Consider the following 26495-nt stretch of genomic DNA (forward strand, 5'->3'; position numbering starts at 1 on the left):
AAACAAAAGGAAAAAGAGAAGCTTATTTTCTAAAATAAAACACAATCAGCCACTAATATATCCAGTTATCTGCGACAACACCTACCTTGGCTATAGACAAGAAAGACCCGGCCATCGATGTAAACATGCAAAAATAAGTCAACATAAATGTCGGCACATTAATAAATGTACTGAGAAAAGGGATAAAGGCATACAGATGCAGGCAACGAAACCATGCTCGCCAGCTCCTTGTACATGTATTGCCTCGTCACCATCCTGCAGTTTTATTAACTGGGCTTTATATCCATGTACTGCCAGCTGTGGAGATCACCATTCGTCCTGTGAAGCTTCCAATCTTTGCCAATTTTTCTTCCCTAATAAAAAGTCAACAATCTGTAGAAACTATCAACATGCACTATTTTGTTTCCCTTGTAAGAGGAACCAGCTATGCAATTGTTGTCTTTGTTTACCTAAAAAGGTTTTTAAACTATTCTATTGTATAATACACAAGGGCAAAAATTCGAGATGTAAACGAAAGAAAAGTAGGGATGTGATGGATTACAAATGTGACAAAATATATATGAGAACAGTAAGGCACAGGCGTTGTAAATTAATATACAAATGTTGTCCATGGATGTACCCTGAATTTTTAAGTTTTCTTAAAGTTTGTAAACAAAATTTTCAATTGTTTCTTGTTTTTATAACGTGTATTGTATGGAGTCCATTTGTATTCATGTTCGAATTGTGTAGAGTGTGTTTTTGTTGTTGTTGCTACAATTAAACTGAGAATTCAACTTTGTTGTTTATTGTTTATTTATTTTTTTTGCTTAAAGAGTAACCTAGCTTTTAAAGATAAATTTTCCATAACATTTAACAGCATAATTTAACCGAAACCAACCTGTGAGACTCGCACGCTTTTATATACGTATACATAATATATAGATGACCACATAATATAGTTAAAGCAAAATAATTTTTTAAATATTTTCAAAACAAAAAGATTTTAAATGTTTATTTTAAATAAAAAATAATTGAAAAACAAGTATTTATTTAATATATCACAATTAACTTAGTATAAAATCACTGTGTACAAACAACACAACACAAGAACGCACGAACTAATTCCATCATCATAATACATGGAGTCCAACATAATAGGGCTCCTAAATACAACAAAATATGAAAAAAGTTAGTAAAAATCGTTAAAAGACTCAAACATTGAGGATAACAATTGGGGCATATGTGGTACACCCACAAACAAGGGTGCTTCCTTAATGTGGTAAGGAGCATGTGTCGACACCCATAAAGTGCAGCGTCATGACGCTTTCGCATTCTCTTTTTACGCAATTTAAATTTCCTTTCGTATATTTTCCTCTCCACTTGTGTGCGACCTTTATTGGTAAACGTTTGGAAAACTGCAGAATCCTCTAAATGGTCCGCAAGCACGTTAATCACGTTTGAATCTGCTATGGTTTTGTAAAATTTTGAGTCTTTTGACTTCCAAGTATCCACAATCCAACGCTTGAAAGATTTCGCTGAATCAAGCGGATTGGTTACCTTGTCTTTCGTGTATAAATAACTGTTTATTGGATCGAATATGATAGATACTATAACCGTAAAAAATCGCCGTACAGTTTGTAAGGTTAAATTAAGCACACCGTTAACAAAATTTCCTAAAAAATTTGTATTATTAGTTTCCTTCATAGCTAGCTTTTCAATTTCTTTTTGAAGTTTTATTTTCTTTCTTTGTTCCTCTTTTTCTTTCTTTCTTTGTTCCTTTGCTCTTTTCTTTTTCAGTTTCGAAAATTTTTTTTCTTGCTGATGAAACTTTTTTGACATATTTTCTTTCTTAAAAATACTAGTACGTTTAGCGACTGGATGTTTCTTTGCGAGTGGTTTACGTTTGACTTTCTTTTTCTTATTTTTCTTAACAGATTTTTTGTCACATTCGCAGTTGCACATACATTCAACATTAGTATTATTTTCCAAATTCCTCCTCACCCCACCATCTGTAACAAAATATACCTATATATTATTTCGGCTTTTACTATTTCGATTCCTTATTGTATTCTTCTCCTTCCAATACAAAACATATTAGGCAATATTTTAGGTACTTAATATATAAAGTTGACTAATAATTTTAGACAATTTTTCAGAACCTATTTCAGTTTATCAAGTATTTAATATCGAGTATCTAGTTGAAGATGAATGAAATTATTATAAATATTTAAAAAAACACCACCATTTAACAATGTTTAAATTGTCGGGTAGATAAGTAGGTATATAAATTATGTAATGTTATCTCATCTCATGTCATAAACAAAAAGAATTTTTTGTTGAGAATCAGTACTAATATCCCTACTTAATATTATAAATGCGAAAGTAACTCTCTGTTTATCTGTCTGTTACGCTTTCCCGCCGATTTTGATGAAATTGGGCACAGACAATCTTTAGACCCTGAGAAAGAACATAGGCTACCTTTTATTGCGAAATATGTACCACGGGCGAAGCCGGGACCGACCGCTAGTATTTAAATATGATATGCATAATAAACTAATAACAAAGTTGATTAAAAAATGATCAATTAAAAATTGTCCTTAATAACTTACATTGATTAATATTCGGACCTAATTGCAGAGCTCGTCTTCGATTTGGATTATAAGTACGGCGGGCAGTATTCCAATCATCAGTTCCGCTGAAAATTCTTGAGCAAATAATATAAAACAGCGATCTCTTGGGCTTACATGTACGTTCATCACATTCGTATAGACCAGGCGAAAGTTTTTTATTTACGCATTTACAGTTTAAAACGGCCCTTTTATTTCTAGCGGATTGTTTGCAAACCCCTGTTGGACATGTTATGCCTGTATGCGACGCGGTTTTTATTACGTCTTTAATTTCTCCCGTGTTCAAAATATTCATGTGATTATTGTCTAAAACCATTTGAAACATTGGATTATTTGTCTTAGGTGAAACGTAATTATTTATTAAATTTTTCCTTAATTTTGTTTGTTTAATGAATGGTTCATCACATGTCGTATCACTGCATTCTACAATAGCTTTTTTTACACATTTACAATTGAAACGATTATATTTATCTTTTCCCGCTAATTCACAAATTCCAGTTTCACATGTATCACCTATACCGTATTGCTTCGCTTTCTTTAATCGTGATGGACATACACATGTCTCATTTTTAGCAACGTTTCCCATAGCTTTAACTTTACTTTTTATTTCGGCTGAGTTTAAAACTTGAAAATTGGAAGAATCGACTTTTACTGCAAATAGAGGCGCCGGAGGTGGTTGTTTCTCTATGTAATGTTTTTTATGATTTAGAAATCCTAATATAACATTACTGCATTTTTTCTTTACTTTTAAAATTTGATCTCCAGCACCAATTCTCGAAAGAAAATGTTTCATGTCTGGCGAGACCTCTTTTTCTTCCTTATTTTTAAGATACTCCTCTTTATAAATTTCTTCAGTATTAGTTGGGAATGGCTTTTTAAAAGCGTGTGTTTGTTTTTGTTTCTTTGTTGCTTTATTGATTTTTTTCTTATCAGATAAAGGTTCTGGATATAGTGTGTTATCAGTAGGCTCGAAGTTAAATTTTACTTTTCTAGATTGGTTACTCTTATTCTTAATCTTTTCCATTTTACTGTTGTTAAACTTATTATTTTTATTATTTTGGGTTGCCACAGTGTTTGCAAGTTTTGGTTTCTTCGTTTCTGCAGTATTTTTATTTTTCACGTTAATTTTGTTGTTATTTACCACGTCTTGGTCCGTACGTTCTATTTTACGATTAGCACGTTTGCGATATAAGCTAATAAGTGACATTCTTTTTGGATTTACTTGATAACTACGTCTCCTCTTTGAAAATAAAGTGAATCGGCTTTTGTTGTTCTTTTTATTTATTGGGTTATCATTATTGATTTCAGTAAGATTTGAAACATTTTTCAAGTTGTATGTTCTATTCTGTTTTCGAAGTTTACATTTACATATATTGTATCCTTTGCACTTTTTATTAGTAGCATTACTTTGCTCAGTCTTTGTGTATTTTGTTTCATATTTATATGGCAACGGAGAAATGGCATCATTAATAAACTTTACAGTGTTCTGGGTGCCCTTATCATATTTTTTTCGTTTGCTTTTCAGAATACTGCCTACCTGATAACAGTAAATTTCGCGTTGCATTCTTAAGGTTATAATTATATTATGTTCATAAACGTTAGATCATTTTTATTGTGAGGTATTTTGAACATAAGAAGTCATAATTTTTCACCTAATATCTATATTATTATAGGCCAAAAATATTTTTTTTACCTAATTTTAAATCATCACTTAAAATTTTTATAACCTCGATTTAAACACAGCTTATTTTTTTTTGACATTGTAAGTCATAATAATAACAGATGGAACCTTTTTATTGTCAATATAAGGTTTCATCTCATCTCATAAGTTTACTCTTGGTTTGTTTAAATAATTACTGTTCTGTGGTTGTAAAAAAAGGTTTTATTTTAGTTATTTAGCACCCGAAGTGAAAGACACGCAACGTATATAGAACACAATAATTATAAGTACATAGTACTATATTAGGTATGTACTTATAATTATGTTTTATTATTCCTATAATGACCATTAAGTGATAAAGGTGCAATGTGCAGTGTGAATTGTGTACACATATTCCCCATTGCCATTTGCCACGCACACTTCATACTTTATTTGTTTTTACTGTTCTGTGCGTGACTGTGGCACTGGTTGTGGCCAAGTTGTGGCTTCAGAGGGCTTCAGGCTTTTAACTCAACCACAGAGCAAGTAATAACTCAACTGTCAAAACTCAAAGTGTCAAGTGGTGTCAAGCGACAACCTGTTACTTGTTTGCTGTCAACTAGACACAAGTCAACATTCAAGTTCACTGTTCAACTGACAACTGTCAACGCTGTCAACATTCGAGTTGGAGTTACAAGTTGCGGTGGACGTAGAAATTGTGTTTTAAATTGTGATTAGCGTTCATTGCTCGGGCAATTTCGACGCGAAGCTATCGTCATTGAATATTGAATAAGATATATGAAGTTGTGAAACCGGTTGGTTCGTAATAACTAATTTCGTGTGTTTGAGTATTATATTTCGTTTTTACGTAATTAAAGAGTCGTTATACGAAAATGTATCTACAATACTTCACGTTTGCTGTTATTATCGGTAAGATTTTTTTTTTTAATTTAAAATGATTGATTCAATTAAAAATCCTATCTGTAATCTGTATAGCTCAATATTCTCAAAATTCTTGAATATATATTTGTTAAAAAAGAACTTACTGTACGTATACAGTTAATAAATTTTAATATACCTACTCACTAGGATTATTTTTTATACATTTATAATATTTGAATTATTTCAACACTTGATTGATTTTAATAAAAAGTTACTACCTATGTACGAAACTAAAACTTTTTCCAATAAATTCTATCACAGAAGAGTAGTTAAATAATAATTAGATTATTAGGCCACCATTCTTCACACAATATATTCTTGTTTTAAAGTATTTTGAAGATATAAATGAATAAATTCCTTATTAACATTGTTAATTGTAAGGATTTGCTGTAATTTCCTATAAATCAATCTAAATTACTACTATTTAAATAATAGCCAATCTATTTCCATATTATTATTTTTTTTATTAAATCAATGATAGTACTGATTTCAATAGTAATGATTTCATTCAGGTCTCGCACAATGTCAGTCCACGGAGCCCTCAATAGCAGACGCCATCAACTCCCTGCCTCCAGAACTCCAGGGGAAGGTGGACCAGGCGCAGCTTGAGGCAATCAAGAACAAGTCAACGGAAGTCTTCAAAGAGAAGTGTGATAAGAATGGTGGGCCGGGCGCGTATGATAATGCTGAAGTAAGTGCTTTTATGTTTTAGTATTTAATGCCAATTTCTTGGTGTAGATTGTGGCAATTGAGTTTGATTTATGGGTGCAAAATGCTCAATATGTGGCAATTTCTGTCAATTTAAATAAAAATTTACAGAAAGGTTTAGATTTGCTTATTAATCAAAGAAACCAATATTTTGAGTGAAAGGGTTTAACATTCACACCAAAGTTATTTTATTAACCTAAAAAAAATGTATACAGCTCCATTCATTTATAAGTAGTTAATATTTTAAAGAATCTTTTGTTACCTCAGAACCTTGCCTCTTATCTATTATCTGAGAAATCATAAAAAGAATAATCATTTTGAATAGTTATAAGACTTTCTTAATTGGTGACTTTATTAAATTATGTCTCCTCATTAAATCAAAAGCCTAGGCTGTTAATGAAATAGCCGATTAAACCAAAAGGCTGCAACATATTTTTAAAATGAATGTATTGAAAAATAATTAAAACAAGCATTAAAATTGTAAATGGATTGTCTATATCAAATAATTCATGCATTGAATTATTACCAAAACATTGTCATTAATGTAAATTATAATTTAATAAATGAAACAATGGAATGATAAATCTACCGGAAGTTCAAATTGTAAAGAAAACAATTCTTTGTTGTCATTATTACGAAAAGATCGGCAAGGCGGCAATCGTTAAGATATTATGATAAATGAATTAAGACTTGCTACTACTATTTTATATTTATAGCGAACATTAATTATGGTAATGTTAACAAGAAAAACAAGCAAAAAAACCCAATTTGTATTTGTAAAATAATATCTTCTTATACACCAAAAAATAATTGAAGAAAAAATAACAAAAAATATCCCTATACAAGCTGACCATGGCTTCTATCGCAAGTTTTTTACCCTATCTACTCGTTACTTTTTTCCAATAAGAGTAGCCAAATTACTCGTTATATAGCCGGTTAAAATCCTTTAAAAATGATACAGTCTGGGCCTGTATAGAGACATTTTTAGACAAGAAGTATGCTGTTTGTCGAATTGATTCTTGCAGTCTATCATCTCTAATTAATTGAACTCTTTATATTTGTATGTACCTACAATTAGTTAAAACTACAAAAAATAGCGTCAAATTTCATACGTAACTAATATGCAATTAGGTAATATTACTCTATTCCTTGAACCGTGAATCAGCGGTTATTTCATGAACGGAAGTTTGATTATTATTTATTGCTATACGAAATTGCCTACAACAATTTTTGTTTCTATCTTGTTCGTAGATTTCTTTAATATTTTATAGAAGCATTAGCTGTGGTTTTACCCGCATTGTTTCGCTCCTATTGGTCTTAGCGTGATAATACATAGCCTATAACCTTCCTCGATAAATGGACTATCTAACACTGAAATATTTTTGAAAATCGGACCCGTAGTTCCCGAGATTAGTACATTGAATAATAGGTACATTGAAAGTGTTCAGCTTTATAATATTCGTATAGATTATTTAACTAAGGGGGAGGCTTGATGACCGGTGACTGATCTTTATTGGAAAATTACACTACGGTATATATGCAGGTGATGTGCATATTATATCAAGGTAGAAATAACTCCTTATCATTTATAATTCGTTGCGAATTGCGATAAAATTCTTTCTTCGATCACGAATTCTGGAAACGTGTTGTTTTTATGAGGGTATTAATTGTTTTTCTTTTTAATTGTCATATGTAAGTTGATGGATGAACGACGCTCTAAACGGGTTATAATTTAATTTTAAAACAACCTGTATTTATGTTAGGTAATAGGCTATTTGTTTTACATTTGGTACCTTCTGTGCTTTGTCTGTCTCATGGAAAATATCTGCTAAAGCTGAAAATATTAGGAAATCTCTCTAAATGTAAAATAGTAAGGTTATTCTGGAAGAACAAGCTACACCTAAAATAATTATGCTATAGAATAAAAACAACGATTTGACTAATTTCGATTCGTTTCATATAACATGTTATATCGTTGTCATTTATCATACTTATTTAAATATGTAAAATTACAACATTTAATACAAGAAATTATATAATAGATACAACGAGGATATTGTATATCGACACCTAAGTAAATACCGCTTATTAGGCATACATTTTGCATATAATACCTACATATTGCAATATTTAATTTATTATGTTGTTGTATTAGAAAATAGCTATATATATGATTATACCTATAAATTATGATTATAATTTATAACTATATAAATTTTAAAGAAACCTCTCAAACAAAGAAGGTCTTGTGGTAAATGTTTTGAAACCTACATTTATAAATTGTTGTTATATAATGCTATGCTTCAATGCTTTGCTTAGGCAATGTTTACATTACAAGTATTCTGAAGAAGGTTCCTGTTCTTATAACTACCTAACTAACGGTTCTTTCATTGTAAAATAATACCTTTTGTTCATACGTTTGTTGTAAGCAAAATGCTAAATTGTAGAAATAATAAATTGTTAATTGCTAAAAATGAGGCGCCATGACCGGCATTTGGGGTCATTGAATAAATAACGATATATTTGTATATTTTTTTTCTCTTTTTTATAAATGTACATTTTTATGATATAAGGACTTAAAATCTACTTAACCTTTAGGTACATAGAACAGAATAAAAATATAAAATATGAATCAAAGGGTCCAAACTCGGCGATGCTGTTTGAATCGTAAGAAATGAGAAAGCAACAGCGCTGATTCTCAGTCTGGTCCATAAAATGTGATAATATTATGATCCTTTTACTTAAGGCGTTACCCGGCAATTTCGACTATGTTCAACCTCTATAAAGTCTGGTACAACATAAAGCACAATACCGAAAAAAATATATAAAATAGGATGGTCTTTGATCTTTAATTGCTCGCGAGGAATTTTTTCCAAAATTAATAGATTTCTAGAAAAAAAATGTGCCGTGGTCATCGATTTTTCCGCAAATACTCTATAAACTTCGTAACCTGCTGACTTAGAGCTCTGAAAATTTTATGTTTAATAAATTATCAGTTACACAACAGTCCCTGACGAGGATTTTTTGTTTCACTGATTGGTATCTTTTTAATTAATACAAAATGCGAGGAAAAAAGAAGGTGCAGCGGGAGAGGTTTGAGATCCGTCAAGTATGGTCAAGGTTATTAGCGCATGTATAAGCCTTAAGTCACCTACGGTACTTTATTAAGAATGTACAATAAAAAATTGCACGACTCATGATGCGAAGCATCAGAGAGTGCTTTACGATCGAAAAATTTTTTTCGCCTCATTTTTGCAGCTATTCTTATTATTATAGCCTTGTTAGTTCACGGAATCAAGATATTTTGCATACTATTGTCGAGATAATTTAATGGAGATTAATCCCATACTTTTTAAAAATTGATTTACTTCAATAGAATTGGAAAAAAACACCGAAATAGGTCAAAAAATTTTCCTGTCCGTCATGTGTGAAACCTGAAAACACTATAACTTGTGAAAAAATCCATCATTTGAGTTGAATTTTTTTTTTAAATATTCTAATCGACGATTGTAGGTCACTGAATGCGAATGATTAATTAATTCAGTGTCGTTTAATTGCTATTAATAAAAAACGAAAACTACAATAAGTTTTTTTTTTATTTTTTTTATTTCATAATTAAATGAGCATTATGAGTCGTGCACTTTTGGATTTTCCAAACTTTTTTGATTCTTCAATTGTCCGACTGAAATAAATTGATATTCTCTCTCTATGGTTTTCAACGTATGTTGCAGATGAATAAGGTCAGTCTTATAAAGATTGTTTATATGTATATTGTTTTCCTTGTGCAATCTAAAAAATTATAAACATATTATACGTAGTTCGTTGTTTTCTTTAAAAACAATTGGATAGGCAATAATATATTATTTAGCTGTTTATACATGTCATAATGTGTTTATCTACAGAACGGTAAATATGTGCTAATATTAAATTAGCATATGCCAGTCAAACATCTAAGACCGTTGTACTTGGAAATGTCAATAAACTTTTTTTTATTAAGAAACATGGCTGCGCGGCGTAGTCTCATATATTTACCTAAAAAAATATTACCAATAAATTATTTTCGTAAAGAAATACATTTGGGGATGAACGACGAACGTTGTGTGGAAATTTCCGTAGGTATATCGATTTAATATGGCACAAAAATTCAGTAATATCAAGGTTTTTTCTAGTAGGTGTGCATTTGTAAATCATGTATTTTCGCCTAATACCTATTTAGATCGGTACTTATTAGAAACAGGTCGCAAATTACTCTATAAACACGTTATTTTCAAATTCACTTTGTCCATATGTTAGTCATAAGGGTGAAGAACCGTATGGGGTCACCGTACCAGTTTAACACCCTTGAGTGACTTCCTTGACCATCTGCCCTTAACTGCCGTATCTGAGCAGTGATTCGTTAAATACTGAGGAAATTTGATACAAAGACCTTGTTACTAAGTGGTTTGGCCACAGAACAGTAAAGTAGATAGAAGTGTGATGTGGGCGTGGCCCACGTGTCACTGGTAAGGTAAGATCACCTAACTTGCTCTCAGTTGTGCGCAGAAAAATATTCGAGTCGGTTGTCAGCTGTCAAACCTTTTTTCCATATTTATTCATTAATTAGGACGTGTTGTTCGGTATTAGAGTGCAAAAATGATAGCAGACGAAATAATATCAGCAATGGAGGCATTTCATACCATCGGTAAGTCTTATTTTTATTTATTTTAATTATATTTTATGTTATAACTTCGCTTGTCGTAATTTGTCAAAATTGTATACAAATATCTAGTCAAAATGAACCTTAATCCGTAAGAAATTAGTACTATTATAGATTGAACAGCAAACAAGACTTTCTGGAATATTATTGCAATAAACAAACGAATGTCGCTTTAGTGATGCTTGTGGCGCATATCGACAGTATCGATACTTTAGAAAAGACAAACATTATAAATATTAAATTTTATTTTATTTTTCCTTAGCTTTCATTTGTCCAATTTATTTATAGATTTCCCAAAGAGGCTAATTTAAAAGAGAAATGGATAAATGCAACGTGACGAGTTAACTGGATGCCGAACAGCACTAAGCGGTCTAACAAAGGCCACCGATACAGCAAACCTACGGCAGTTCCAAGATTTAAAATAATGCATATTTTCTGTTTGTATTTTGTAAATATAGATTAATACTATTCTATTCCGTTTTTTATTTAATAATAATAATATAAAAAGACGTACTTAGTAGTAATAAACATACTCCAAAATGTGACACATTATACTATACTCTTATAAAAGAAAGAAAAGAAAAATACACAAAAAATATTTATTTGTGAATTATCGATAACAAGGCTGACATCCCTCAGGGCATAGCATCAGATAAATATCAAGTTAATGTCATTAATGTTGAGTGACACAAATTTCAACCTTATCTCTATGTGTTGCGTTTCAAATTTATATCTATCGAAAACTAACGCCCTCTGTTGTGGAGTAGCTGAATGTTTTCGAATTTGGAATTTCTGTGCAATGAGAAACAAAACAGCTAATATACCTAGGGATGTTATACTAAAATAAACCGTAACATGGTGCGTTAGGGTACATATTGAAATGCTGAATTTATAACCTAAGTCAGTTTTTACTCAAATTAAGCTGTCCAATCAAAGGCATAGTTTACTTGTAGTGTACTGTATAACTATCGGTTTAAATGTGTGGGTTTGGCGACACTGGTTTTCATACTAATTATGACATTATCGCACTTCTATAGGTTTTTACTGTTCTGTGGGTTTGGCGTATTTTAATAGTTTTTAAAGTTGACACTTCCGTTCTTATAATGTCGTGTCATCGTGTGGACTTTGGTGATATTGAATGATGCGTGTGTGGCATTTATGTGGTATGCGTGGTATTAAAATTTTAATCCAAAAAATTAATACATAATAGGAACATTTTCATATAAAACTTAACGCATCTATTGCTCCTTTGTAAGGTATTCAACATCGGGAATATTCATTCTTAATGCTACTGATAATATATAAACGGTGATTGTTATTATATTCATTAGTTTATGGTAAAGAGGGTTGAAAATGTTTCTCATTCTAATTAAATTATCTTAAATTTCACAACACCCAGACTGGTCATGGGTATTCCCAACATGAATAAGCTGATTGAATTCGGGATCGTTGTTTTTTGAGTTTTATTAAAATTTACATACAATAAATTATACAAGAGTGTGAAGATTTCATTTATTGACCATACAATTTAAAATGGCCATTGCCACATTTGTTTCACACACATATTATTGTTAAATTAAAAAAAAATAGTTTTAAATCCATCATAAGTTTTTATTGTGAACATATTTAAATAATTATATTTCGAGTAGGAATGTTGACATAATATATATCTAAGTATCCACTTGGCCGACAACTTTCTCAAGCTTCTTTAAGTACATACTCCATGTTACATAAGAAGGTACCTACGCCGTTTACGAAACTATCAAATTTTAGTCAGTATATATTGACAGTAAAAAATGTTGGTTCCCGAAAATACATTTTTATATTTTTTTCTTATTATAATAAGAAAAAAGTTTATGTTAGTTATACAAGTTATAATTCAAGAACGACTGAAAGGATTTTAATTATTTTTAATATCCGCTTCGATCAGGCTAATTTTGAAAAGTGTTTAGGAAACTATTTGTATGGCAAATTTTATCCCGATCTAATCAGTCGTTTTTGCATGAAAGATGAATATTTGTTTCCTTGCATATTATTTAAAGTGGTAGGATAAAACATAACGAGTTACTAACGTCATATAATTTTACATACATCGAGACCTCGGATGGGCAAAAAAATTTAAATACTTGAGTAAAATCATTGAAATGTGGTTTTTGTCACCATTGTATACGAAAATAACAAGTTTTTTGAATTTATTTAACTTAATATAATTTGTTTGCAGTTCTTTCTGTGGAATTTTACACTATCTCGTATATTATTATGAAATTTGATTTCAAATTTATCGATACACACTGATACATGAACCAATGCCATCCAAGATTTCTTCATTAACGAATTTCAGATAAGATTAAAACGATATCGACGCCAAATTATTCAGTAATTATTATGATTTAAACATGATTTAAAACAATAATTAAGCCAAATAATGCTACTTTGTTAAAATGCACGTAAGTACTTATTTGTTCAATTTTGTACTACTGCGTTAGTTACACACTTCAATAGATAGGTATGTTACAATATATTGCGGTAAAAAAATATAGGTACGATTAACGTATCACTACATATTATATACTTGTACTTAATAGATATAAGGTACCTATATGAAACTAGGTCATGACCGTGACTTCGTCCTCTATGAATGGGAGTTTCGCGAATAACCCTAATTGTTTTTCCAAGATAATGCAGCTACAGATTTTCCTCTTAACATCCAGTTATCTTCCAGTGAAGGTTCCATCATAATCATTCCAGCAATGTCAGAATACATCCGGATTTACTAGAAAAATAAATAAACAAAAGAATAATTTCGTATTATAAAAATCTTTTCGACATAGTGTGTATAGATAATAATAAATTAAACAAATATGTATGCCCATTAGAATTTAGATTTAACCTTTGAATATTCACATCTTCCGTGTAGTTCACGGAAACTTGAATATATTATGTACTAGCTTACCGCCCGCGGCTTCGCCCGCTTTGTCTAAAACCTAATAAATTATATACTAAAACCTTCCTCTTGAATCACTCTATCTATTAAAAAAAATCGCATCAAAATCCGTTGCGTAGTTTTAAAGATTTAAGCATACAAAGGGACATAGGGACAGAGAAAGCGACTTTGTTTTATACCACTTTTATACTATGTAGTGTGTATGATAGTGATGTGTTTCTACATGCAGCTCAGAGTCGTCTATTGTGAATTTGTGAATATCAGCCAAATGCCTAAAGACAATACCGTAATGGCTACAAAGGGGTAGTTTCGTGAGCTCTTGAATGATATTATCTACTACATAGTACCTACGTATTTCACTTACGTAATGTTATGCGCTGCTATTTTTCTTTGAATACCTGTAATAGGTATTCAGGAATGTTGAAACCTGGAATGAATATAATATGTACTTATAACAATTACTACATACTTCGTATTTGTTTCGACTTATGTAACGATATGTATTGGTAATTGGTATTTTCGTTTGACCTGTACTGGAATATGGTAAAGCGGATTTACCCGTATTGCTAAGTTCCTATTCCTTACGTGATGATCTACCACTGAAATAAATTTTAAATTGGACCAGCAAACAAACAAACTCTTCATATATTATGTACCTTTTAAGTAAAAAAAGATATCACGGATTGAAGATATTATTGCAATACGGGCCTAATCTTCAAGGTGAAGGCTAGTCGTTTAGTCAGTCTTTTTTTGTTTAGCAGAAATACATCTTATTTAAAATTTTTGACAAGGTCCAAATTAAGTACCTTTTAATGTTATCTATGGAATAATTATGTTTATATGATTGTTTTAAGATTTTTACAAGAAACGTAATGCTTTTGCTCCTTTTAATATGGCTTCCAATTTTTACTCAAATAAAATTAATTCGTACATTTGATAGCTTTAACTAACTACCTATGTCTTATCTCTGAAGTAAAGATGCAAAGATATTATTTATTGATAAATATATTATAATGATCGTGAGAACATATACTCGACATCAACACAGCTTAATGTTGTGTATTCCTAATTGAATTATTATCTAAATAGCTTCTAAGGGCGTTTGTCCACTACAAGGAATTTTACGGTCCGGCATTCCGATTTTTTACGGTCCGGTATGGCACGCAATTAATCTAAATACTAGCTTGTGCACTATACGTAATTTTACTGTCCGACATCTTACTTTTCCCTATTCCGGATGGTTTTTTGAGTTTACGAGTCGCTGTAGGTATAATTGTTTTCGAGTGCCCACTTGCTTGGATTTTACTCTTTTTATTGCATATGCCAATTGAAAGCAAGCTCTTGTTTTACTTTCTTTTAGCTGGCAATGAGATTTGAGAAGTCGGTATTGTTATTTTATATACATTGACCTATAATTATTATCTAAGTAAGTGTTGGTAAGTTAAAGTTTAAGTGGGAATAGATTTAGCTCCTCGTTACCTACCGATTAAAATAAATAAGTGAAACACGCATTTTAAATCTCTTACGGAACTTTACTTTTTATTATAACGAAGTAATATAATATTTCACCTTCTATATTTTTACTCGTTTCTTGTAAAATGCGAAAACAATCATTTATGATAGCATTATGCCGCCATACTTCCTTGAACTGTACCGCACTGATCCGAGTAAAGACGGACAGGTGCACAAGCAATTCATCGGTTTTTTCATGCCACACCGGACCGTAAAAAATCGGAATGCCGGACAGTAAAATTCCTTGTAGTGCACAAGCGCCCTAATAATACCAAATCGTCTTTACAGATTTTTACTATATTGCACGCCTCATATGCGAAGCGTTGAGGTGGGTACTACTGTCACTTCGCGCAAAACATCTGATTTTTCAAACTTAAAATGTCTTTATGTATCATACATTGCACTTGTAAGATAATACATACACACACATATTAAGAAAAAACACTATTTTTAACATTCATGATATTTTTGATGTCATTTTTGTTATAATTTAAACTAGTTAAAAAACAGTTTAAAATTGGAAAATCCAAAAGTGCACGCCTCATAATTTTTTTTAATAAATATTTATTAATTATTATTTTTGTTTATTTAATAACAATTAAACCACATCGAATCAGACCCTGAAAAATGAAAGGGTTCTATTCCTGAGCATACTCAAGCGTAAGAGAAAAAAAAAGACTCGATTAGTAAAGTATTTCGGTCGCTATCGTGTTAACAAGAAAAAGGATCCGCACATACAGACACACGGACGTCCAAGACAGAACTTTTTTAAACTGTTTTTTAACTAGTTTAAATAACAAAAATGACATCAAAAATATCATGAACGTTAAAAATAGTGTTTTTTCTTAATATGTGTGTGTATGTATTATCTTACAAGTGCAATGTATGATACATAAAGACATTTTAAGTTTGAAAAATCAGATGTTTTGCGCGAAGTGACAGTAGTACCCACCTCAACGCTTCGCTTATGAGGCGTGCAAAAGTTCTGTCTTGGACGTCCGTGTGTCTGTATGTGCGGAGGATTTTCTTGTTAACACGATAGCGACCGAAATACTTTACTAATCGAGTCTTTTTTTTTCTCTTACGCTTGAGTATGCTCAGGAATAGAACCCTTTCATTTATCAGGGTCTGATTCGATGTGGTTTAATTGTTATTAAATAAACAAAAATAATAATTATTAAAAAAAAATTATGAGGCGTGCACTTTTGGATTTTCCAAACTATTTCCCTTTTATTATGTTCTTATCTTTCACAATTCGAGACTTGCACAATAATAAAATTATCGTAACGACATCTATAATATCTATATTATAATAATAAATTAATTGTCATGACGAGGAAAACCGAGAAATTTTATGGACATTTTGCCTCGTAATTAGTTTACGTTGAGACATAATTAAAAAAATAGCTCCAAGTTTTTTCTTATATTTTTTTTCACTCCATTTGTACTACATAATATATACTTTAACACATACCTGTTAGATGTAGGTACAATTCATAACACTTTAGGAAGTCGAAAAAGAATTTTGAATTTGCTCTAAGTGTGCGATATCCCATGTTTGAAATGTTTATGGTTCTAAAAGCCATAAATAACAAACCCACTTGTTTTTAAATAACAATCACTTGAAAACAATCTTGAAGTGGCCTGAGAAGTAGGTACTTATAATAAGAGTGAGGTACAAATTACAATGAGACCTTAGTCTTGAAACCACAATGTATAATTGCTGCTATAATTTATTGTGTTTTTATGGAAAATACATTTGTGGTTTTATGGTAATATCACGGTTGTTTATTGTTTTATCCGGTACATTTGCATGATGGGGATAGGGGGTTTCTCTCGTTTATGTAAATGAGCGCTAATCAAACAACTTTGTTTTTTTAGGGCCGATTTTTCAATGCTTGGATAAAACTTATCCGTCCAATAAAGTATTACACGATAATATTAAAACTGTCACGTAAACTGTCAAATACGGGCAATTAGAATACGTTTTTAAAATGGTAGTTTTATACATTATTCGACGAATAAGTTTTATACAAGCATTGAAAAATCGGCTCTTATTCGAATTGTTTGAATCATGTAAAATTTTTAACGATCCTCCTCATATGCAAGTACCTTTCAACCTCCTTAGGGAAAGTTTGTATGGAGCGTAGGCCCAGCGAAGGGCACAGGTCAACTAGCGTACTACAATTTACAAGTGACAAGTATTATCTACGTACCTATAAAATTAACCAATGTGCCCTTGTGACCTATACTATTTTAATTTGAGTTCATTGGCATATATTCCGGACGATCTTGAGTATCAAATTCCTTGTATCCTATTTAGCCAACTACGGTTTGAATTGTAAGCAGCTATAAAAATATAATAGAAGATTGATATGTGGAAAAATCGATATTAATAAATGTATTTTTTTATACTAGGTCATCGGCGTTTTATCCCAAGCATGCCTTGAAAGTTCTCTTTTCACTTTTTTTGTAATCGTTTACTTACACAAAAAATATTATTATGCATTACAATTAATATATATCTCTCTATAAACTAGCCGCACGCCCCGGCTCCGCTCGCGTTCTTACTTTTCACTTCGCACTGCATACTGTAATTCCCATTGAAACCGCACAAAGTTGCGGATATAAGCTAGTATACACATAGCATCAGAAACATGAAGTTACGATCTGTTTAATAACAGTTTTTCCATCACGTGATTGAACCGGTTCTTAAAACAACCGTACCTTATAACTTGTTATTTAATATTATTTCTAATTAAGTTACATTAGCAACTTATTAGCACTAAAATTAACCAGTTACGAGCCATTAATAAATAAATATATTTTTTTTACTTGTAATCCATTTAGGTATTAACTATTAGAGAACTATTAGATTACCTATTATGTATGAAAAGTAAATAGGTAATAAAATTTTTTCATCAAATACACGAGAAATTACTTCTAATCAATCATTAATTAATAAACATTTATATTAGATCAAAGATTTCAAAAAGTTTTGAGATTTAAACAAGTTTTAGAATATTTCTAAAACTTGTTTTAAATTTTAATACATATACGTATTTTATTAGCATAGTTATTAGTTAGAAGGTAAACGACCAGTGAAGTTTCGAGTTTCATCAGATCAAAGGGATCCTTAAAGTGTAGCATAATATTGTAGTAATTTTTATCTAGAGGTTCAAAGGTCATCATCATCATCTATGCTATTATATTATTTTAAATCTTTTGTGAAAATCTTACTATTTATTTTTTCTACGTAGCTGTAGGTATCAAGATGAAATATTTATTCAAGATGCATTGTTAGACAAAAAAAACAAACATATTACCTTAATTCAAACATTTACTTGAATAAGGTTATTTTATATCTATTTCTGTGTAATCAAATGTAGAATTTAATGTCGTATAGCAGTTTTACAGAGAAAAGCGAACTGACAAGAGACTATGTTTTCTGATTAAAAATATCTGCCCAAAAATATAGATTTAGTAAGTAAATACGCAAATATTACCTAATAATGAATAATGTTTTTCTTTCCAGGCAGCATTCAAAGATTTCTCAAAGTGCGTGAGTGCTTTAGTAGATCCTACAAAATTGCAAGAAGAAATCGAAAATGCCAAACCCAATGGCCAAGTGGACGAAGTATTTAAAAGGTTCGTATTTATTTATTAATTATTTCTACAATGAACATGAAGGTAAGTAATGTTACTTTATCGATACGATACTTCGAGTTGTTTTCCCCGTTATCTTCCTCCACTCTTAACGATCAATTTAATTTGCATCCTAACCAACACCAACACCAGTTCAATGTTTGCAATTTTAGATAGAACACGACCTTTTTTAACTATCTATAAAAACCGGCCAAGTGCAAGTCGGACTCGCGCACCGAAGGTTCCGTAGATATAGCCCAGCTTTTTTCATCTCTTGTAACTTTAAATTTATGCTTTTCATAATTTTTCCTTTATCTATGGTGTAAGACTTTGTTTCGTTACAAATTTCAAGATTCTGTGTTCACCGGATCCTCTAGGTTTTCCTTTTGTGGTGGAAATAAATAAATAATTTGATCATTAAATTCAATTGCCAGGTACTGCGACAAAACCCCCGACTTCAAGGGCTGTTTCCGCAACATGACGGACGCGATCCAACCTTGCCTCTCTGAGGAGGAGCGCGGGAACATCAAGACGGTGCACAATATTACTGAGCAACTCGCTGAGTTCATCTGCTTTAAGGAGGGCGATAGGATTGCTTGTGAGTTGAACAAATGTTTTTTTTTTATGTATACAGATAATATAAAACACGATTTTTTGTTGTCTCGTCTTGAAATCGTCTTTAATCTGCTATTTGATAGAATGACTAGCGCGTTCATTGAATGACGACATTTAATTGAATGACTAAAGGACAACTCGTCAAGTTGTTGAATGTAACGTTCAACGTCATTTCTTCAATAGCAGATATTCGGCAAATAGCAGATTCAACCAGATACAGGGTGCCAAGCATGTAGTGTGCATGTTGTGTACTAAGCTCAGTTAGATTATAATATTGAAATACAATCACGAATTTAAAATGAATATCGTCAACTCACACTCACACTTCAAAATGAGTATCGTCAATTGCGAATACAATATCAAAAATTATCAAACAATAAGCGTCAAGGAACAATGCTATTACTCGAATTAATTTTTCCTTTTGAAAGAATGGAAACCGAAGACTGCATTATAAGTAAAGCAAAGACTATAATATTATTGGTTAAGAGTCTCTCTGTAGACTTTAAAATATCGGTTTTCTCAAGTATTTTAATGAAGGTTATAAGAATATTGAATAGATTTACTGGCCTCTGGACTTTAGCACTAAATCGTTTTTTTGCACGTTACAGTATACATGCAAAAGAGGATGCGAGAGCAAATAATAGGTAAAATTGTGTGGGGGATATATTTTGATATACTATGGGTATGATATAACTTATAGGGGATAAATGTATGTATTTATAAAGTTTTGTTATATAAAGGGATTTAAAACGAAACAACAGGGTAGAGTGATAATGTGTTAGTATTTTTTCCATCAATATCAACTTTCATTTATGTCTAGGTTACACTTATCATTTCATTTTAACGCTTCGTATCTGTTAATCTATAATTTTTAATTTCCGAGAGACATTAAAATATATTTACTAAACAGTATATAATTAGCGATAGGTACTAGTAAGTTTTTATATAGACGTTTGTTTACCCAATGCTTGTGTATTGCGAATTTATGATTTAAATAATAAGTAATGTATTGATTTCGTTATTTAGAATCTTTAAGCGATATAGAAAGTCGACGTATTGTCTATATAGATCAATACAATACGACATTCGTGAAAACTCACTATTAGGATACTTGACCTGGTTGCGGTCATCTAAATATAGTTTTATGGATTTTCAATAGTACCTATACAACCTCTTTTAGTGTCAATGTGTCCTTACACAACAAATGGAATAAATTCACTCGAAAATTAAGAGAAAATGTATTTATAATTTTCTTTACATGTGTATTTGGCATCTACTAAAAAAATAGGAAGCAAATAGGAATAAATTCTTTGTCTAAAATAAGTTTGAGTGTACGAAAATTGTGTAATACTCCCTATTATAAAAACAATTTGGGAAGAAGCATATATAATTACATAGGTAATAAAAGCATCTTAATTGCGGCGGACATTGAAAATAATATAATAATATTCAACATTTCATAAGGGATCATTAACTTTTATCGCAAGGAGAGTAAAAACATTTAACTTTAAGAAATGGTAATCATCATTATAATAAGAAACATTTGGGTTATATTATGATGTGGTGCACTTTTTTTGTTTTTTGACACGTTTGAACTTATTATAAACTTTATTTCAGAGATCCAGGTAAGCTTTCTAGTGCCTTTATTTAAACAAATTACTTCTGAAACAAAAGAGCTGGAGTGTCTTTGTGTTGAAAATATGCATTTTTTGTACAACAGCAACATGGAAATTTCCTGTAATTGCATTTTTTGGAGTGTGGCATTTTTGCGTATTGTAACTGTGTCACTAAGTTAATTGTCTAGAAAAAAGTAAAAATGTAACCCTTATCACCGTATTTGTGTTTTAAGTGTTTTTTTAGGAGTTAAATACTCAATAGACAATTCATATCCTGTTTACTGCTAGATACTATGTTTCCATGTCATTCCGGAAACTAATTATAATAAAAAAATGTATGGACTATTGTTTATGGAAATTAGCATCGCAGTCTATTAAGATAAGTATTCAGGTGTAAATAACATGTTTTTCTTTGCATACTTGAAATATCTGTAAATTATAGGCTAAGAAACACTCTAGGATTCCATTTATCCTACTTAGTTCTTTTTCAATTATTTTTTTTTAGTGTCTTCTTGTTATTTGCGTAATGGGATATTCACCCTTAGATTTTAAAATACAGATATATGAAAAATATGATTGACTTATCATCAGGTACCTATCGTGCTTAAGAAGTACTTCCTCCATACTTTAACCTTACCCAAATACTACAATTTTCCTTAAGTCATGTTTTAATTCAATGCCATATATTTTTCAGTGTTCATCTCAGAGAATGGTCCAGAATGCATCCAAGAGAAACAGGACGAGATCCAGCAATGCTTTAACATCACCATGGGATCTAGTTTCAACTTCAACGCGGGATCCATTACTGCTGATAACATTCCTATGATCGTGTTTGGTGTATGTTCATTTTTTCTAGTCGTATTATAAACGCGAAAGTTTGTTAGGATGTATGGATATTAGATGTATGTTTCTTACTAGGTCACGCAAAAACATCTGGGGGCTACCATGATGTATTATGGGCCCTCTTCACAATGGGCAGCGTTGGCTCAACAAATGATCGTAAATGTTTGTCGCCATTATGGCGATTATGAATAAACATCTACAATGACGGCCGATCATACAAATTTAGGCCTAAATCTCCATTGTGAAGAGGGCCCATTATAGCAGTATTATTTCGAGGGTGGGAAAGTCATGGCGGTAGACTACACACAGATGAAATTTTTTATGAGAAAATTTCCCAAGTGACCTTTATGTAATAAATATTTAAATCCCGTTCGATTATTTATCAGGCTCACATCTGTTGGTGTTTTACATAAATCGTGTTACAAGAATAATTTTATGTTGTGTAGCTAAAGAAAAATCTAGAAAAGTTGTAGAAAATATGTATTTAGAAATACTCGTTGCTTTGATAATTTGTTTGAGTATAAAAGGTATTTTTAAAAATGAAAACTTATATACCTGATCCAATGCGATATATTTATAAGTTAAATTTATGGTGCTAGCCATTAATTTATAATATGAAATTAGACTTTCGCATTAATAAAGGAAATACTCGTATTACGGTAAATGAGTGAATTATAGAGCGTTCAGTTGATGGCCATTATATTAAATAATCGTGATCCATTATTTCACAACAAGTCACATAAAAATGTGATTATAATATCATGTTCACACTTATCGTGATAAAACTAATGTTCTTGTAAATGAATGAGGTTTATTTTTAGAACACTTGAAATTCGATAATCGAGTACGAATTTTGATATGTAAAAGGTAAGGTCAATGTAGGATAAAAGTAAATGATTGTATGTATTTGATAACGCTCTGGAGGGCTACCGACTTAGAGTAAGTCCACACGGCGCGTCGCGTCAGCGTTGCGTCGTCGCAACGCAAATATTTGACGCATAGCCGGCCACACGGGCGCTGCGCCATCGCAGCGTTACTACTACTACAACTGAGCGCTGACACCCGCTCCCGCTTCGTCTCGGGGGCTGCTGTCCGTTACGTGTGCGTTGCGACGACGCTGGCCGACGCAGCGCGCCGTGTGAACACCTTGGTTATTTGTATGTAAAACGACGCAGCGATAGCGCTACGTCGACGCAACGCTGACGCGACGCGCCGTGTGGACTTACTCTGAGTAGTACTAATTCAAGTGTGGAAATAGTACAGATTGTTAAAGTTATACTTCGATTGTAGTATTATGAAGTTAGTTTTTATATGTTGGGGTTTGAAATTGAAATAAAACAATAGTTAAGATTCAAATGAATATGGTTAAATATTTTCCCGTAAATTGCTATTGATTTAAAATAATGAAAGGTAATGTGCTTGAATACTACCTAAATTCGAAAGTCGTTGAAAAAAAGGGTTTAAAAATAAGTAATATTAATTTAAAGTACTTACAAATACAATTTATTTTTCAGGAAAAGGAATGCAAACAATTTACGGAACTGCAAAAGTGTGTAGTAACAACGTTAGAAACATGTTCGGCTCCTACATCGGCTAATATTGTGGAGTCTCTCTTCAAATTCGTACTAAAAGGCACACCTTGCAAGGATATGGCGGTGAGTTATTATTTATTATCTACAAAACCACGATATAAAACTTTTTTCCCCTATTTATATTCTTAAGCAGCTGATTTTTAGAAAAATAAGTAGATTCGCCCTGGGGTGGATCTTCAACTATTTTTCTTATAAGTATATATTATTATTATATTCCATTTTTTTATTAATAGATGATTTTGCTGTGAAACATAAACCAAGTTTTATTGAAAAATTTTAAGGATTAGAATTATTGTATTGTATAATAGAATGTGTTAGTAAAGATTATGAATAAAATTAGTAGAATTCTTTTTGGAAATGAGCACTTCTAAATTTTCTTCCATAAAGATGTCTTGTCTATAGATAACAATAAATTATATAAAAAAAAAACATGATGTAAATTTGCTATTGAAATATTTTTTTAACATATTTTTCTTTTCTTTTACAACCAACAAAAGGAGGGTAACAAGAGAACTACAAAAGTAAGTTCCTGACATTTCCGTGTTAGTGTTTGGGAGCTCTTTGATGTTCTGTTGTCTATGCTTTGTTTGTGGTTTTTTATTTTGTCTATGGAAATTATCAAAATATCTTTTTTGTCCTGTTTTATTTTTGTTAATGGGAAATTTCATAATTTTTGTGTGTTTTTGTTTGTAATAGTGCCCAGGTCATAATCATTTACTATTTATATTATTTACATTGAAGACGGCGTGTTTGTATTTACTCATGAGTAAAATCTTTCTTTGTATTTTATTTTGATCGTTATTGCTTTACTATAAATTAATCGGTTGTTCCATAATATTTTGAGTTTGTTTTTGGGTTCGCGTGTGTATGTTTCTAAACAAGTGTTATAGGAAATATATTTTTTTCACTTCGTCTATTTAAATTTAATTCTAATTAATTACTTACTTACTTTTTCAGGTGGAAGGCAAGAAAGCCAACTCAGCCAAGGGTCTAACCGTCAGTAACTTAGCTTTTGGCGCATTAGCCATTGCAGCTTTATTCTAAGCCAAAAAATACAACTATTTCTTCCATGACATTCGATATTGAGCCCCGTTATTTCGATACAGTAATTATTAGTTTGGGCTTTATTAACGCTACGCATAAAAGTGACAATAGAAGCCAATTCGACCTAAATACAGATAGTTTGAACAACGATCTTATTGTTAAGCTAAAGTATTATTACGTAATGCGATGAAATATGGCAGATCTGATGTACCTGACATTATTGCAGTGAACTTTTCATTTACGAAATGGTAATTAAACTAAGAATTGTGATTCTCAGTTTCTCTCTTTCTATTGACAGTATTTTAAATCCAATAACGTATGTATAATTTAAAGTAATTTCGTTTTGCAGCTCTTTTCAATAAACATAGTTTTAGTGGGATATAATATTTTTTTCAATATGTCAGATCTACCATATGTTTTAATACAGGTCTGATAGTTAACGTTTGGGATTTAGTTACCAATTTCCAACATTTAACTATAAAATAACACATTCCATATAACGGACTTGTTACCTTTTAGAAAATATTTATAGAGTATAAGGGTGCTTTAACAGAAGCTTAAACCCTGAGCGAGACGGCTTTAAAATATTACAGTATTTTTGTAATTAGTGATAACGTGGTGTTGAAAAAGCGACATCTATTGGACATTCCTTTATGTTACACAACTTTAAACATTCCAATTATTATTCTATTTTATCCATACTGTCATAACTAATAGAGCAGCTTTTTAAGTCGTATAAATGCGACTCTAGCCTTACATAACAATAATAACATATTTTTTTATTTTTTTCGATCGTTCAAAGACTTGAAAAGTCTATTCCACAATGCTGAAACATGAACTATAATGTCCGTTAATAAATTCTGAAATGTACGAAACTTCATATGAAATGTCTATATTCCATCTATTATTTCCAAGAGAATGGACCATAGACAATGTCGCTTTTCCAGTACCTTCTAGATTCCTAGAGCTTCGCCAAAAGTTACATATCCTCTAGTGAACCATATCGCCAACGTGTTGCCAAACTATCGCTTCCAGCATTAGGTTAAGGATTTGTCCATGTTTATCTATTTTCATAGACTATAGACGTGATACGGTTTGTACCTGTGTTTAAAACGCCATTTTTCCATAGAGTAAAGAGTAGCCATTGCGTAGTACGTTTTAGAGAAGTGAAGTCGTGCGTAATTACCATTTTAAAATGTGATTTTATCGTTGTATGCACTATTTTTTTTTTGTTTAATTTCTGAGTCAGTATACGATATCTGTTATATTTTACATTTCATGCTGTTTTCGATGTTTATGGTATAAGTTTTGTTACCAATTGGTTGTAAAATTGATGTTGTGAACAATTTCAGTTTTAAGGTTCGTGTTTAGATTTTAATGGCAGCTTGTTGTTGTGACAGCCCTATTTTAGACGGTGAATAATATAGCAAATAAAGTAATTTATAAGTGTGTATTCAATTGTGAGGAAAAATAAGTTAATGAACTTTTTTATGTTATGTGTTAAAAACGTAATTTTAATCAAAATGGCAGCTCCTTTTAAAGAAATTCATTGTTGACAAATTTTTTGACATCTTGTGAAGTGAAGTCTCTGATGGGGTTGTCACTTAACATTTTATTTTGTATATTTTCATGTTAATGTATGGCAGCTCAAAAACAGTGCATTTCTTATAAGCAAATTACTTTGTCCTTCGTATACACGGGTGGTATTGTATAATCGTTAAGTTAGGCATATATTTTTTATGACAAAAAATTGTATATTTTCTTATATCTCATACTCATTCAAAAAATTGGAACCTATTTTATAAATTGCCTATATTTTGCGACAACCTTGTATTGTTTAAATTTATCATAAAGCACTGAATTTGGTGTCATAACGAAGCGATTTTAGCTTTTAATTATTTGTGATAATTTGGTGTTGCATTAAAGTATAATTTTTGTAATGCATTTTCGTTTTATTTATTTACTTGTTCCTTCCTCCCTGTGATACTCTACTGCTATAAAAATACTTTTATTTTCAGAGATAAATATAGTTGTTGATGGTAAATTTTAAAGAATAGAAAAAAAGCGATCTATAGGTGGGATTCGAACTTGCG

General features: G+C 31.1%; 2 protein-coding genes and 1 long non-coding RNA gene across 3 annotated transcripts; 2 read left to right on the plus strand and 1 right to left on the minus strand.

Annotated features, from left to right (window-relative positions):
* Positions 1-1059: 1059 nt before the first annotated feature.
* On the minus strand, positions 1060-3935 carry LOC149484427 (uncharacterized). Its single transcript, XM_089700563.1, has 2 exons — positions 2589-3935; positions 1060-1988 (listed from the first exon to the last, which is right to left on the minus strand). Exons 1-2 carry the CDS (start codon positions 3811-3813, stop codon positions 1060-1062), a joined length of 2154 nt encoding a protein of 717 aa, XP_089556689.1. The 5' UTR covers positions 3814-3935.
* Positions 3936-4914: 979 nt separating this feature from the next.
* LOC149484428 (27 kDa glycoprotein-like) lies at positions 4915-26344 on the plus strand. The gene is made up of 7 exons (XM_089700586.1): positions 4915-5175; positions 5700-5878; positions 18583-18695; positions 19127-19290; positions 21618-21760; positions 23281-23421; positions 24316-26344. Exons 1-7 carry the CDS (start codon positions 5139-5141, stop codon positions 24400-24402), a joined length of 864 nt encoding a protein of 287 aa, XP_089556712.1. The 5' UTR covers positions 4915-5138; the 3' UTR covers positions 24403-26344.
* On the plus strand, positions 10338-11064 carry LOC149484429 (uncharacterized). The gene is made up of 2 exons (XR_016316263.1): positions 10338-10576; positions 10880-11064. It is a non-coding gene; the product is annotated as an uncharacterized LOC149484429 (long non-coding RNA).
* Positions 26345-26495: the final 151 nt, after the last annotated feature.

Source organism: Colias philodice, chromosome 11, assembly GCF_061535455.1.
Source record: "Colias philodice isolate Cphi_HAF_F1 chromosome 11, ilColPhil1 Martin Lab GWU primary, whole genome shotgun sequence".
Classification (NCBI taxonomy): domain Eukaryota; kingdom Metazoa; phylum Arthropoda; class Insecta; order Lepidoptera; family Pieridae; genus Colias; species Colias philodice.

Bases quoted from the DNA above. Each gene is read 5' to 3' on its own strand.
- LOC149484427 (XM_089700563.1), bottom strand. From the start codon at position 3,813: ATGTCACTTATTAGCTTATATCGCAAACGTGCTAATCGTAAAATAGAA. The intron at 1,989-2,588 runs GTAAGTTATTAA...ATTTTGTTACAG, and splicing joins AGGTCCGAATATTAATCAAT to ATGGTGGGGTGAGGAGGAAT.
- LOC149484428 (XM_089700586.1), top strand. From the start codon at position 5,139: ATGTATCTACAATACTTCACGTTTGCTGTTATTATCG. The intron at 19,291-21,617 runs GTGAGTTGAACA...TATATTTTTCAG, and splicing joins GGAGGGCGATAGGATTGCTT to TGTTCATCTCAGAGAATGGT. The intron at 23,422-24,315 runs GTGAGTTATTAT...TTACTTTTTCAG, and splicing joins CACCTTGCAAGGATATGGCG to GTGGAAGGCAAGAAAGCCAA.